The following is a 15,269-nucleotide window of genomic DNA, read 5'->3' as shown; positions in this document are numbered from 1 at the left end:
TGGTGCTTCAGGTTCAGAACAGTTTCAGGTTAAGAACAGACCTCCAGAACGAATTAAGTACTTAACCCGAGATACCACTGTAAATAATAATAATAATACTTCATTATTTATACCCCGCCCATCTGGTTGGGCTTCCCCAGCCACTCTGGGCGGCTTCCAACAAAATATTAAAATACAGTAATGCATCAAACATTAAAAGCTTCCTTCAGATGTCTTTGATTGATCTTCTATGTTTTTATTGATCTCAGGTACCCATATAAATATAGCTGCTATTATTATTATTATTATTATTATTATTATTATCATCATCATCATCATCATCATTTTGTGTCCCCTCAGCTCAGCACCTTGTGTGGGGGAACTTCGCACAACATCCTAAATCCAGTAGCCAATTTAGACTGCAAGCTGCTTGTGTCAGAGGAAAGCCTTCGGTTTATTCAACTCTAATAAGCACAGCATTGGCAATAATAATCATAATTATGGGGTTGTGACTTAGCTCGGTCTATAAGCCCATGTTCTGCTGGGCAAACAATCCATTGCATTTATATCCCACTTTATTCTCCCAGAGCTCAAAGCGGCTTACATGGTTCCGCCTCTCCCCTCGTTTCTAATCCCCAAAACAGCCCTGCGAGGTGGGCCAAGCTGAGAGGCAGTGACCAGCCCCCGAGGACACCCCAGGGAGCTTCATGAAGCCAAGTGGAGATTTGAACCCTGGTCTCATCCGAGCACAATTCAAAGTGTTGGTGCTGACCTTTAAAGCCCTAAACGGCCTCGGTTTCCCCAGCCACTCTGGGCGGCTTCCAAAAAAACACTAAACTACAATAACCTATTATACATTAAAAGCTTCCCTAAAGAGGGCTGCCTTCAGATGTCTTCTAAATGTCAGGTAGTTGTTTATCTCTTTGACATCTGATGGCAGGGCGTTCCACAGGGAGGGAGCCACCACCGATAAGGCCCTCTGCCTGGTTCCCTGTAACTTGGCTTCTCACAATGAGAGAACCGCCAGAAGGCCCTCGGAGCTGGACCTCACTGTCCGGGCAGAGCGATGGAGATGGAGACGCTCCTTCAGGTCTACTGTTAGTACAAATGTATACCTGCCAGACAATTTCCTTGCCATCAAGGGTGTCACATAGCAACTAGGGACTCTTGAGGAATTTGTTCTTGCTGTGTTTTGATACAAAGGAGCCCAGATTGCCTGGCGAGCTTGTGTCTAAGGCTTGAAGGAAGTCTTTCCAGATTATACTCTGAGCCAGGGTGGAGAGACCCCGTTGCTACAGAATCACAGAATTGTAGCATTGGGAGGGACCCTCAAAGGCCATCCAGCCCAACACACTGCAATGCAGGAATCACAGCTAATCTGCAGGAATCTTCCAAGTGCAGCTGGACTTTGGTTCCCAGGGGCTGGGGTGGTGGTGATGGGAGTTGTAGTCCGGCAGCCTTGAAAGGTTCTTTGTCCCCAGCTGTAAGTAACTATTCTGCACCCCGTCTCAGACACTTGCCATAGCAGAATAACAGCAGCCTACCCCAAAGGGTTGTTGTGAACAGAAAAGGCTATCTCAATTATCGGCAGTAATAGTTGTAGGTAGACTTTGTTTTTTATTTAATAGCACATAGAGCTTGACAGTAAAAGCGCATCGACCTCTAGGTGGTTTTCAGAAATATGAAATAAAACCTTAATATTCTCAGTAACAAAAAAAAGGACTAAAATCAACACTAAGCAAAAGGAGATTAAAACAAGCATTCTACATGTCTGGGTGGGCTTGCCTAAGCAAAATCATTTTAAGTTGGTGCCGAAAGGTACAATCTGCTTTCAATAGGCAGGGAGTTTCAAAGTTAGGTTCTGTGGCTGCTGCCACACTACTACTACTACTAATAATAATAATAATAAACTTTTATTTATACCCCGCCTTTCCAGGTTAAAAAACCAGGCTCAGGGCGGCTAACAACAAATTTAAAACACTTAATTGATGCAACAAAAAAAACAGCATAAAATACAGTATAAAACGTGAATAACAATAAATCCAGAATTCAAAAATCAATTTAGGGGGGAAATCCATCCGATAAACATTAGACGATCACCAGGGCTAGCTGGCTAAATTAGTCCTCTTTGGGCCAGTGAGGAGACCAGGGGAGAATTAGCTGTGGGATCCCAGAGCAGGTAATCTTCATAAAAAGGGGAATTTCTTTCCACTGTGGCCTGAATATTATGTGGCACCCTTAATGGTGCTAGTTCCACAGATCAAACTGGTCTAGTGAGAGTCAACTGGTCCCAAGCTGTGAAGGGCTTTATGTACTAATAGTAACATCTTGATCCTGGCCTTGCAAATGAGCAAGCAGTGTTTATTATCTGCAGCGACTGCATTCTCTTGAGCAAACAACCACAAAATCTCTCAACGCAGCAGTGTATTTTCAATAGATTCATACTGACATCAGAAGACCCACAAGCAGGAAAGACCAACATTCTCCTCTCCTGTAGAATCCAGGATCCATTGCTGCCCCTGACCACGGCCAAGAGGAACTCTGTCTAACCCAGAGAACTTCCATCCCAGCTGAAGTTGCTCCAATAAAGTGCTTATTTTGAAGCTCCGCCTCTCTGGGACCGACTAAGCAGCAGCAGCAGCTGCGTATGCAACCGTGTAATCCCTCCCTTGGCCGGGACTAAGTAGCGCTCTGTGTAACCTGGGAAGCTGGCGACCCATCAGAGGATAGCCTCCCCGCAAAAGCTGCCAGCTGTCCTTTTCTGCAAGAAACCTAACATGCAAACTGGGCAGTAAGAAACCAGCGCTAATACCTGTCTCTTTACAAATAAAATATCTATGCCGTAAAAATATATATCAAAGCGGTTCGCAGGAATAGCAACAGAAAACCACACCATAAAGACCATTAAGATTTTTTTTAAACAACAACAGCAAGAACCAGATGTCCATTCTGAATTCCCTGCACAGGCCTGGAGGCGGAGAAAAGTTTCCAGCGGGCGTGTGAAAGTTGGCACAGAGGGCGCCTGCTGCCCTTGCCCTTAGCCCTCGCAGACCAAGAGACCTGTGTAACGCCGGAAGACGCAGCCACAAACCCCGTTCCTCTGCCAAACCGTTTTCCACGCACCCCTCTCCAAGACAGGCACCCCTCTCCAACACAGACCCTGCGCGCGCGCGCCTCCTCCCGGGTCTACACCCCCTTGATCGCTAGTGGGGAGTGGGGCGCGTAGAAATGTGGGGCTGGAAAACTACCCCCCCCGGGGGGATCCCCCACCCTCGCCCCCTCCTCCTGCCAGGGCGCGTCCCCCTCCTCCAGCAACTCACCGATGGAGACCAGCTTGATGTGTTCCCGGTCGAGGAACTCTAGCGCCACCGAGACGTTCTCCAACTTCATCTGCCTGAAGTTGGGGCGCGCGTGGTACTTTCGGTACATCTTCTTCTGGCTCAGCACCTCGAGGAGACCGATGAGCTTCAAGCCGTCGCTCAGGTCCTTCTGCAAGTCGCCGATGCGCTTGTTCATGCATTTGAGGTGCTCGTTGCACCAGCGCGTAAAAGTGTTCTGCTGAATCTTCTTCCAGGGCGCGTCCTCGGCCAGATCTTTCTCGGTGGCCGGCATCTCCTCCTGCTCCTCTTGGTAATAAGTTTGGGGGGCCTGGTCGTAGTAACTGTTGCTATTCATCCTGAATGATTGTTATTTTGTTTCGGGAAGGAAGGAAGCGGGTCTGTCCGTTCAGAGATAGCAGCTCCGAAAAAGGGGAGCGAAGGAGCGCGAGCGAAAGGGACGAGGAGAGACCAAAATCCAAGCGCCGCAAAAAGTTGCTCGCGGCGAGTTGGGATCGACTAGCGGGGGGGGGCTGAAATTGAGCAGACTGAAGAGGAAGAAAGGGCTCGAAACCCACCTTGTTTGTTTTAAATTGGGGAGCGGGGGGGGGGTTCTTCCTGGGGTCTCCAACTTTCCTTCCCAAAATCCAGAGGCGCGGCGCTTCGCCCCGAAGCGGGTTAAAACAGTATCCAGAAAACGGATCAGCGAGGGTGGAGAAAATTAATCCACAAAAGCGGTCTGCTGCTGCTGCTTCTATTTTCTTTTGTTTCCCTTTTCTGATTCCTTCTTCCTTTCAGCTGGGATTTCGGAGGCAAGCGAAGAGAGAAAAGACAGGCAGGGAGGACAGCGGAGAGAGAGAGAGAGAGAAAAGAGGGCGTGTGTTGCGAGTTTTCCTGGCTCATTCAAAAGTGGAAGGTCCGGGGCAAAGGAGGGGTTTTTAAAAAGCTTTTCCCCACCCCACCCCTCGCCCCCCAACCAACCAACCAGCCACCCCCTTGTTCCACGTCAGGAGGAAGGACTCCCAGGAATGCCTGCGCTGTGACCATATACAACGATGAGATGAGTAACTGGCTCCCAATCGCCCCCTGAGATAATTCAGGAGCTGTGGATTGGGCGCTATGGATAGCAGAGGGGCAGGGATTGGCTCTGCCAGGAGCAGATCTCCCCCCCACCCACCCACCCCCTTACAAACTCCACTCTTCTCTACACCCCCCTCCAACCCAACCCACTTCTTCAGGCTGGATAGTTAAGGATGTATCAGTTGCTATTTTTAAGATCCCCCCCCGTCCACAAAAAGGGGGGGTTGGATATTGTTAGGATTTGTCTTCTCTTGAATATGGGAAGGGGAGGGGGCAGCAGCCGGCCTCTGGCCTCAGTTCTTTGGATCCAATTGCCGCTAGAAAAGGTGGGAGTTTAAATGGGGCAGTTGTGGGGGGGTGCAAATGGTTTGTTGGGGGCGGGCGCAGAACTATAAGTTCTCAGAAGACGGGGAATCGGATGTGCCTTTGAAAGCCCACCTGATTAAATTCAAGGGGACTAATAATAATAATAATAATAATAATAATAATAATATTTTATTTGTACCCCGCCTTCCCCAGCCAAGACCGGGCTCAGGGCGGCTAACACCAGGTATAAAAACAATTGACTAAAATACAACTTAAAAACAAGGATAAAATACAACATTAAAATGCAGCCTCATTTTTGTAGAAACTTGAATCAGAAACTTTTGGGGGATGAAAACGTCAAGTCTTCACCAAGGCCAACTATCCAGACTGGTCCTAAGTGGACCAGAAAAAAGCCAGGGAAGTCCCCAAATAGGAGTTCCATCACAGAAGGAGAAAGGAAAGAGGGGAAGGGGATCAAGTTGATTCCAAGCCAAAGGCCAGGCGGATCGTCCACACACACACACACACACACACACACAAACAAAGGGGGTTCAGAATGACTGAGCATCTTGAACCCATCACTTGTGGATGCAGTTACAGCAGCGCCAGAAGTGGAAGAGCGTCGTGTTTTTTTAAAAAGCCCAGCATTTTAGAATTCTGAAAAGTATGGTTTGCAGAGGTGGGAAATCTTTACACACACACACACAAAAAAAAAAATCTCAGGGACACAAACAGGCCCAGTTTGTGCAACTCAGCTGTCATCAGTTGACTCCTTGATACTCAAGTGGCAAGCCGCATGGAAGTTTCCCTGAGCAGAAGCAACAGCACAGGCGAGATTCGAACCTGAGTCTTCCACAATCAAGCTCACACACACCCTTTCCTGATCTACTTTGGCTCGCCCTCTTTGCAGAGGTTACAGTATATTAATAAAAATAAATAACTCAGAAATACAGGTGCAACCTGGATAGCTTTTACTCCAAAGAGTGAAGTGTCAGTGCAGACATCATCATCATCATCATCATTATTATTATTATTATTATTATTATTATTATTATTATTATTATTATTAATTCCCTTCCTCATGAGATCTCAGGGTATAAAATACAGGATTAAAAACACCCCTCCTTCCCTTCCCACACTGCGCACAGCAAATACTTAAAATACTTTGAACTCTTCCCTTCCTCCCACTGCTTTAATCCTCTCCCCCACCCCCCAAAACCACCCCTCACTCACGCTTAAAAAGCAATTAAACTCCAATGGGATTATAACAATTAAAAAACCCAACCCAAATCTATTCAAATGCAGATTATTATACACTATTTACAGTGGTACCTCGGGTTAAGAACTTAATTCGTTCTGGAGGTCCGTTCTTAACCTGAAACTGTTCTTAACTTGAGGTACCACTTTAGCTAATGGGGCCTCCCGCTGCTGCCACCACGAGATTTCTGTTCTCATCCTGAAACAAAGTTCTTAACCTGAGGTACTATTTCTGGGTTAGCCGAGTCTGTAACCTGAAGCGTCTGTAACCTGAAGCATCTGTAACCCGAGGTACCACTGTATATCCAAACTGAGGACCAATAGTATGACTCAGGGGTATGGCAAACTGTCTCTACTAAGAACGTCGGTGACATATTTTCTGGGTCATGGCTGATGATATACATGTAATTTTGGGAGCTGGTGGGGGAATCGGAGAGGGAGAACCAGTGATTCCCTCGCCCCGGGGCGTGTGCAAATGATATCACCCCATTGAGCTGTGCATCCATGTGTGTTTTACGCACTGGAAGCTGCTGGAGTTTTCTCCTCCTCTGTAGTGTCACCCTGGCTCAAAAAAGGTGCCTTCTCATGGAACGGTTGAAAGCTGACTCCTCGCACAGCTGCAGGAGGGAGAGAGAGAGGCCTGGGCCCTGTTTCATTTTTCTCTTATGATGCTCCTGCCACCCAAAATAGCCCATGAGCTGTGCAGTCACCCTGACGTGCCGCGTCGAGAGGGGTGCAGACCGGACGGGCAGCTCGAGGAGGGATTTGCTTTGTAAACAGCACCCACTCGGCTAACAGGGCGTCCACGCTGCGGCCCGTCGCAGGGGCCCAACTCGTAGGGGCATCAGCTTTCTCTGGAGGGGGGGTGTGGAGTCCAGCAGGAAGTCCCAGAAGGCACTGACTGAGCGCCATTTGACCCCGAGCCCAGACACTCGACTAGTGGCATGTCAAAGCCAAAAGAGCATGCCCTCCAGTATTTCTCCGTTGAAAATAGGGACGTCCGACTCCATGATGAAGATGATAATTGTTATTATTTTACTACTTGTACCCTGCTCATGGGACTGGGCTGCCCCGGCCACTCTGGGAGGTGAAATAAAAAATTTAAGGTCTTATGGGACACGGGTGGCGCTGTGGGTTAAACCACAGAGCCTTGTTGTTGTGTAGTCGTTTAGTCGTGTCCGACTCTTCGTGACCCCCTGGACCAGAGCACGCCAGGCACTCCTGTCTTCCACTGCCTCCCGCAGTTTGGTCAGACTCATGCTGGTCTCTTTGAGAACACTGTCCAGTGGCGTAGCGTGGGGGGTGCAGGGGGGCCGGCCGCACCAGGCCCAACATCTGGGGGTTAGGGTTAGGGGGCGCAAATCCACGGGTTAGGGGGCGCAAATCCACGGGTTAGGGGGCGCAAATCCACGGGTTAGGGGGCGCAAATTACTTGCCTTGCCCCGGGTGTTGACAACCCACGCTACGCCACTGACACTGTCCAACCATCTCGTCCTCTGTCGTCCCCTTCTCCTTGTGCCCTCCATCTTTCCCAGCATCAGGGTCTTTTCCAGGGAGTCTTCTCTTCTCATGAGGTGGCCAAAGTCTTGGAGCCTCAGCTTCGGGATCTGTCCTTCCAGTGAGCACTCAGGGCTGATTTCCTTCAGAATGGACAGGTTTGATCTTCTTGCAATCCATGGGACTCTCAAGAGTCTCCTCCAGCACCAGAATTCAAAAGCATCAATTCTTTGGTGATCAGCCTTCTTTGTGGTCCAGCTCTCACTTCCATACATCACTACTGGGGAAACCATAGCTTTAACTATACGGACCTTTGCTGGAAGGTGATGTCTCTGCTTTTTAAGATGCTGTCTAGATTTGTCATTGCTTTTCTCCCAAGAAGCAGGCGTCTTTTAATTTTGTGACTGTTGGGACTTCCAACTCCATGATGATGAATAAGATGATAATAATTATTATTGTTTTACTACTTGTACCCTCCCCATGGGACTGGGCTGCCCCAACCACACTGGGAGGTGAAAAAAAAATGTAAGGTCTTATGGGACATGGGTGGCACTGTGGGTTAAACCGCAGAGCCTAGGACTTTGCTGATCAGAAGGTCGGCGGTTCGAATCCCCGTGACATGGTGAGCTCCTGTGCTCGGTCCCTGCTCCTGCCCACCTAGCAGTTCAAAAACACGTCAAAGTGCAAGTAGATAAATAGGTACCGCTTCAGCGGGAACATAGCTGTCAACGTTTCCCTTTTTTTAAGGGAAATTCCCTTATTCCGAATAGGATTCCTCGCAAGAAAAGGGAAAAGTTGACAGCTATGAACATGAAGGTGAACGGTGTTTCCGTGTGCTGCTCTGGTTTGCCAGAAGCGGCTTAGTCATGCCGGCCACATGACCTGGAAGCTGTACGCCGGCTCCTTTGCCCAGTAGAGCGAAATGAGCGCCGCTACCCCAGAGTCAGCCACAACTGGACCTAATGGTCAGGGGTCCCTTTACCCTTTACTATATAGAATAAATGTTCATAAATGTACCAAGCAAACACGTACATAAATATATAAACCACATGTCTGAAGCAGCACAGGAAAACATCACTGGAACCGTTTTGGCTCCCCAACTGACCAAATGATTTCTCTGCAAGGCCAATGAAAATGGAAATGCCTCCCCATTGTCTTTTCCTTCACAAATCCTGTGTTTGAATAGGGTGAGCCTGTGACCTGGCTCAGGAACTAAGTATTTATCATTACAAAAGACTGGCCAGGCTCCCCAGGGTATCCAATCAAGTAAGCATTAACAGGTAACCTGCCAGACAGGAGGTAAACAACACACTCAGATTTCTGTTGTAGACCGCCTTTTCTGGGACCATCTTTCTCACAAAACATGGGGAGAGGTTGGCCCAAATCTCTCTCTTTTGGCTCCAAGAAGCTGGGAAGTTGCTGTGTTTTTCATAAAGTTATCCCTACTAGAAAAGCTTCTGTTTTTTCTACTAGGGATAACAGACACAGGTATAGCAAGAGAAGATCAGAAAATATTCCTCTATGCCACAGGAGCAGCAAAAAACTGGAAAAAAGAAACTGGAAAAAAGAAACCGTGCCAACAAAATGGAATGGCAAGACAAACTGTTAGAGTATATTGATCTGGCTAGATTAACAGAGGCAATTAGAGATCACACTAGACAAGAATTTCAAAAAGCTTGAGGAAAACACAGAGAATATTTCACAAAACAGTGCCCTAAAATACATACCTGGACTTGTTTCAACTGATGTCTGCAGGAAACTTTGTGGATATTTAAGTTATAATTAGAAAAATCATAATAATTATGCATAAAGGAAACAGTTTATAAGAAGTAAATAAGGAGGCCAGATACAGGATAAAGGAAGTCTTTTATTTGGTTGTTTGTATTGTTGTATGTTATGCTCACTGTATTTAATGAGGGTGGATTTATGTATTGGGGTGGTTATGTTATGTTGTAAATAAAATTCCAATAAAATATTTATTATCCCGTCTCAAAAAAACACAACAAGAGTCTGGGAAGGTGAGAGACAAGTCAGGGTCAGAGGGATTTGAGGGGTTCCCCTCTTTTGCTACCAAACTGTTCCCTGTGCCAAAAAGCCAAGCTATTGGCTGCAGAAACAAGATCCCAACAGGTTTGTGAATCAGAATCGTGCCAGGAAGTCTGGTTGAAACGATAGGGAAAAACGGGATTGTGAGCCACACTGATAGACTTTGTATGTCAGGGGTGAGTCAGCCATTTCCAAAGGCCAAAGTCACGCCTCGTGCAACTGATAGCAAGAGGGTCCTGCAAAGTTACAGATTTGGCTGGTGAGCAGAGACCAGGATCTGGGTCACTCTGGCGCACGACCCATTTTTACCTCCCAGTCCCTTTGGCTGGCAAACACAGGAAGCTCCCTGGCGCCAAGTAAAGCCGTTGGCCCATCTAACCTCATATGTTCTGCTCGGACCGGCAGCAGCTCTCTGTAATAATAATAATAATAATAATAATAATAATAATAATAATAATAATAATTTATTTATACCCAGCCCATCTGGCTGAGTTTCCCCAGCCACTCTGGGCGGCTCCCAAACGAGTGTTAAAAACATGACAGCATTAAATATTAAAAACTTCCCTAAACAGGGCTGCATTCAGATGTCTTTTACAGATAGGATAGCTGCTTATTTCCTTCACATCTGAAGGGCAGGCGCCACCACCGAGAAGGCCCTCTGCCTGGTTCTCTGTAACCTCACTTCTCACAATGAGGGAACTGCCAGAAGGCCCTCGGAGCTGGACCTCAGTGTCCGGGCAGAACGATGGGGGTGGAGATGCTCCTTCAGGTATACTGGACTGAGGCCAGTTAGGCCTTTCAAGTTCAGCACCAATACTTTGAATTGTGCTCGGAAACGTACTGGCAGCCAATGCAGATCTCTCAGAACCGGTGTTATGTGGTCTCGGCGGCCGCCCCCAGTCACCAGTCTAGCTGGCATATTCCGGATTAGTTGTAGTTTCCGGGTCACCTTCAAAGGTAGCCCCACATAGAGCACATTGCAGTAGTCCAAGCGAGAGATAACCAGAGCATGCACCACTCTGGCAAGACAGTCCACAGGCAGGGAGGGTCTCATCCTGCGTACCAGATGGAGCTGGTAGACAGCTGCCCTGGACTCAGGACTGACCTATGCCTCCATGGACAGCTGTGAGTCTAAAATGACTCCCAGGCTGCACACCTGGTCCTTCAGGGACACAGTTGCCCCATTCAGGACCAGGGAGTCCTCCACACCTGCCTGCCCCCTGTCCCCCAAAAACAGTCCTTCTGTCTTGTCAGGATTCAACCTCAATCTGTTAGCCGCCATCCACCCTCCAACCACCTCCAGACACTCACACAGGACCTTCACCGCCTTCACTGGTTCTCCCTGTTAACTTTGCACATTTTAGATATCCAATCATTTTGCTAACCAGTCTGTTTTGGTGGGGATGTGTTTACTTTTTCAATTCTTGGCTATTAGAATCCGTGCTGAAAAGGGGCCCCTCTTCAGTGACAGAGAGCCTGCAGAAAAACCCAGGTTCACTCCTTGGCATCTTCAAAACCTAGAGAGACCCTGCCAGCCAGTGTAGACAGCACTGGGCTGGATGCAACAATGGTCTGGCTCAGATCCATAGCTCAGCGGCATATAGAACCAGGTCCCAGGTTTGAATTCTGACATCTCCTTGTAGGGCTAGCAGATTGAGGTTGAATCCTGACAAGACAGAAATACTGTTCTTGAGGGGACAGGAGGCGGGCGGGTGTGGGGGACTCCCTGGTCCTGAATGGGGCAACTGTGCCCCTGAAGGACCAGGTGCGCAGCCTGGGAGTCATTTTGGACTCACAGATGTCCATGGAGGCATAGGTCAGTTCTGTGTCCAGGGCAGCTATCTACCAGCTCCATCTGGGACGCAGGATGAGGCCCTACCTGCCCGCAGACTGTCTTGCCAGAGTGTTGCACACTCTGGTTATCTCTCACGTGGACTACTGCCATGCGCTCTACATGGGGCTACCTTTGAAGGTGACCCGGAAACTACAACTAATCCAGAATGCGGCAGCCTGACTGGTGACTGGGAGCAGGGGTGGAGCAACAGGAGCTCACCCCGTCGCAGGGATTCGAACCGCCGACCTCCTGATTGGGAAGTCCTAGGCTCTGTGGTTTAACCCACAGTGCCACCCGCATCAGTGGGTTGAGCATGCTGAATGACCCAAGTTCAGTCCCCGGTGGCACCTCAAGGTAAGGCTGGGAGAGACCCTGAACAGTTGCTGCCAGCCTGTGCCGTATTCCCACGACACTCAATTTAAGGCGGCTCCCTGGTTTTTATTCCTCCAGCACCTGTTGCTTCTCGACTCACCTATTCCATTTCCTGATTTTCGTAGCAGAGGCCCAAAAAATTTGGGGACCCCTGGGTTGGAAACCTGCCCCAACATCACTTTTCCACTCATAATATTTGCCGTTCTTTTTTTAAAAAAGCACCAAAAAACTTCAAACCTATGGGAGATCCAGTGACAGAGCTCAAAAATGCCCCCTAATCTTCTACAAGCAAATTCAGCCTTGCAGCAAATACCAGCTAAAACGATTTTTTAATAAGGTTTTGCCATAAGACCGCAGCAATTTTTGTGGCCGGTTTGAGCAACGCAGCCCAGTCCTTCCTGTCTGCTCTCTTCATCTCAAATGCACCTCTGTGTTTTGAGGGCTGAGCCAAAATACCGTCTCTTGTCATTTGCAGGTACCAAATCTGGGTGAACTATTTTGGTGGGTTTCCTGGGTGAAATGTCCTCAGATCAGGCGAGGACGCAGTTCCTACCCTCGCCCTTCAGGCAAGAGCTGTTGCATGGCAGCTGCCTAACGATGAATTATTTGGCGAAGTGACTTTGACCTCCTTGTGGCCCATTTCCTCGGCCAATCAGGGCTGCCGCTGGGACATCGATCCACTCATCCCTGTGATGCTGTGCTAGCCACCAGAGAATCTCCAGGCCTCAGCAGTGAGTGACAACTGATGCAAGGCCGATGGGCTAGTGATATCGTCCCACACAGAACCTGTATCTCTTCCAACTCACCCGATTTCCCCGGGGACTCCTTGAATCACAGAGCAGGAGCTTGGGGAGCCTATTGTTACCTTAAAAAGCCTATTGTTATCTTAAAAAGCAGAGACATCACCTTGCCAACAAAGGTCCTTATAGTTAAAGCCATGGTTTTCCCAGTAGTGATGTATGGAAGTGAGAGCTGGACCATAAAGAAAGCTGATAGCCGAAGAATGGATGCTTTTGAATTCTGGTGCTGGAGGAGACTCTGGAGAGTCCCATAGACTGCAAGAAGATCAAACCTATCCATTCTGAAGGAAATCAGCCCTGAGTGCTCACTGGAAGGACAGATCCTGAAGCTGAGGCTCCAATGCTTTGGCCACCTCATGAGAAGAGAAGACTCCCTGGAAAAGACCCTGATGTTGGGAAAGAGGAGGGCACAAGAAGAAGGGGATGACAGAGGACGAGAGGGTTGGACAGTGTTCTCGAAGCTACCAGCATGAGTTTGACCAAACTGCGGGAGGCAGTGGAAGACAGGAGTGCCTGGCGAGCCAGTGCAGCACACGGAAATGCCGTTTACCTTCCCACTGGAGTGGTACCTATTTATCTACTTGCACTTTGACGTGTTTTTGAACTGCTAGGTTGGCAGGAGCTGAGGCCGAACAACAGGAGCTCCCCTGTCGTGGGGTTTTGAACCGCTGACCTTCTGATTGGCAAGTCCTAGGCTCTGTGGTTTAACCCACAGCGCCACCCGCTTATAATGTAGTATAAGCACCAACAACTGGGAAACACTGGCCTGCGAGTGCTCCTGTTGGAGAACAGCCTTTCCCAAAGGTGTCAGAACCTTTGAAGACACTCGAACTCAGGACACAAGGGAGAAATGTGCTAAGAGGAAGGCATGCTTGGCAAAACCTCACCGTGATCAACTCCAGCCTGGAAACCAATGTCCCCACTGTGGAAGGACGTGTGGATCAGTTACAGACTCACTGTTAAAACCGTGTTTATGGAAGACAATCTTACTCGGCTACGACAGATCGCCAGAGAAGAAGAAGAAGAGATTTGCCTGCAAACATACTCTGAGCCACAGCCGTTTGGTGCCAACTTTGGAAAGCAGGTTGCAGGACAATTTCCCAAGGTTTTTTTTTCTTTTTAATGCACAACAGCTTCTTGGCTACTACAACAACATGGGGCAGGCTACTGGAGACAGAGTAGAACCTTCGTACATGCATATCTGGTCAGAGAGTGGGGGGGCGAGGGGGGCATTCAGGCAGGCAGTGAGCGTACGAAAATAGGGATGTTACCAACATGTCCAATTTTATCTGCGAAACACTTGACGGTGCGCCGGGAGAGACACTCACAGTCCAGCCAGCCGATTAGCTCTCCTTGAAGTCATTTCCAGAGCCCTGCTGTGCCAAAAAGGGTAATGAAGGAGGGGGGGCTCCTCACGCCCGCCCCACTCATTCTCAAAGTGTTTTCGTAGCCAAAGAACAGAGTCTAACTCAGGACTACGGAACCTGCAACAGACTCTCCAAATGTCCCTGTTTTCCTGGGACACTTCTCTGTTTTTATATATGTTGTAAGCTGCCCAGAGTGGCTGGGACAACCCAATCAGATGGTCGGGGTTTAAATAATAAAAATTATTATTATTATTATTATTATTATTATTATTATTATTATTATTATCAGTGCTTTTTTCTGGGAGGATGCAAGCGTACACATACCCCTAAATATGTTGTGAATTTAAGTTTGGCCTCATTGAGGGGCAGTATTTCAATATGAGTAGGAAAATGAGAGTACTGTATTTTCTTGCTTGGCAGGGGGTTGGACTCGATGGCTCTTGTGGTCTCTTCCAACTCTATGATTCTATGATTCTATGATTCTGGTGTATAAGACTACTTTTTAACTTGGGAAAATCATCTCAAAAGTCGGGGGTCGTCTTATACTCTGGCTACAGCAGCAGCTCCTGCAGCAACTCCCCACCAAAGGATAAAACAACAGCAAATTAAATCAAACTCCCCTAAATTTATTTTTTAGAAAAAAGCACTGATGATGATGATGATGATTAAATTTTATATACTGCCCTTTCTCATGAGATCTCATGGCAGTTCATTGAAAAAAATACAGGATAGAAACAAGTAAATAAATAAAAACAAAACAGCAAAACAATAAACACCCTGCTTCCCACAAACACATATTATTATTATTATTATTATTATTATTATTATTATTATTATTATTATTATTATTTAGGATGTCCCTATAAAGCAGGGTTATTTGTGGGGCATAGGAATGCATTCTTTCTCCCAAAAAAATATAGTCTGGCCCCCCACAGGGTCTGAGGGACAGTGAACTGGCCCACGGCTGGAAAAGTTTGCTGACCCCTGGTCTAGCATGACTAAACCGCATCTGGCGCCACGGAACACCATGACAGAAACCAGAGCGCATGGAAACACCGTTTATCTACTTGCATTGGCATGCTTTCGAACTGCTAGGTTGGCAGGAGCAGGGACAGAGCAACGGGAGCTCACCCCATCACGGGGATTCGAACCACCGACCTTCCGATCAGCAAGCCCAAGAGGATCAGTGGTTTAGACCTCAGCACCCCACGCGTCCCTAATTGGAAAGGTAAGTCATCAGCAATGAAGAAAGCACATCAAGATTGCTCACGACAAAGCTGAACAATCTCAACATAAATTAAGGTTACCAGATTTTTTTTCAATGAATCTGGGGACACTTTTCAACTTTAGTAGGAACGATAGGATTTTGTAAATCCGGGGAAACGGGGACATCTGGTAACCTTAACATAAATCG

General features: G+C 47.8%; 1 protein-coding gene across 4 annotated transcripts in view; it reads right to left on the bottom strand.

The window, feature by feature from the left end:
- Positions 1–4,214, bottom strand: part of FLNC (filamin C) — a 115,709-nt gene extending 111,495 nt beyond the window's left edge. For all 4 annotated transcript variants that reach the window (XM_081926652.1, XM_081926653.1, XM_081926654.1 and 1 more), the window contains exon 1: positions 3,300–4,214. In XM_081926652.1, coding sequence (XP_081782778.1) covers positions 3,300–3,654 — 355 coding nt within the window. In that variant the 5' untranslated portion in view covers positions 3,655–4,214. The remainder of the gene's footprint in view (positions 1–3,299) is intronic.
- Between the last annotated feature and the right edge of the window lie 11,055 nt (positions 4,215–15,269).

This window comes from Podarcis melisellensis, assembly GCF_964234715.1.
Source record: "Podarcis melisellensis genome assembly, chromosome: 10".
Taxonomy (NCBI): Eukaryota; Metazoa; Chordata; class Lepidosauria; order Squamata; family Lacertidae; genus Podarcis; species Podarcis melisellensis.
Note: the sequence above shows the minus strand (reverse complement) of the source record. Positions and strands in the feature narration are given on the sequence as shown.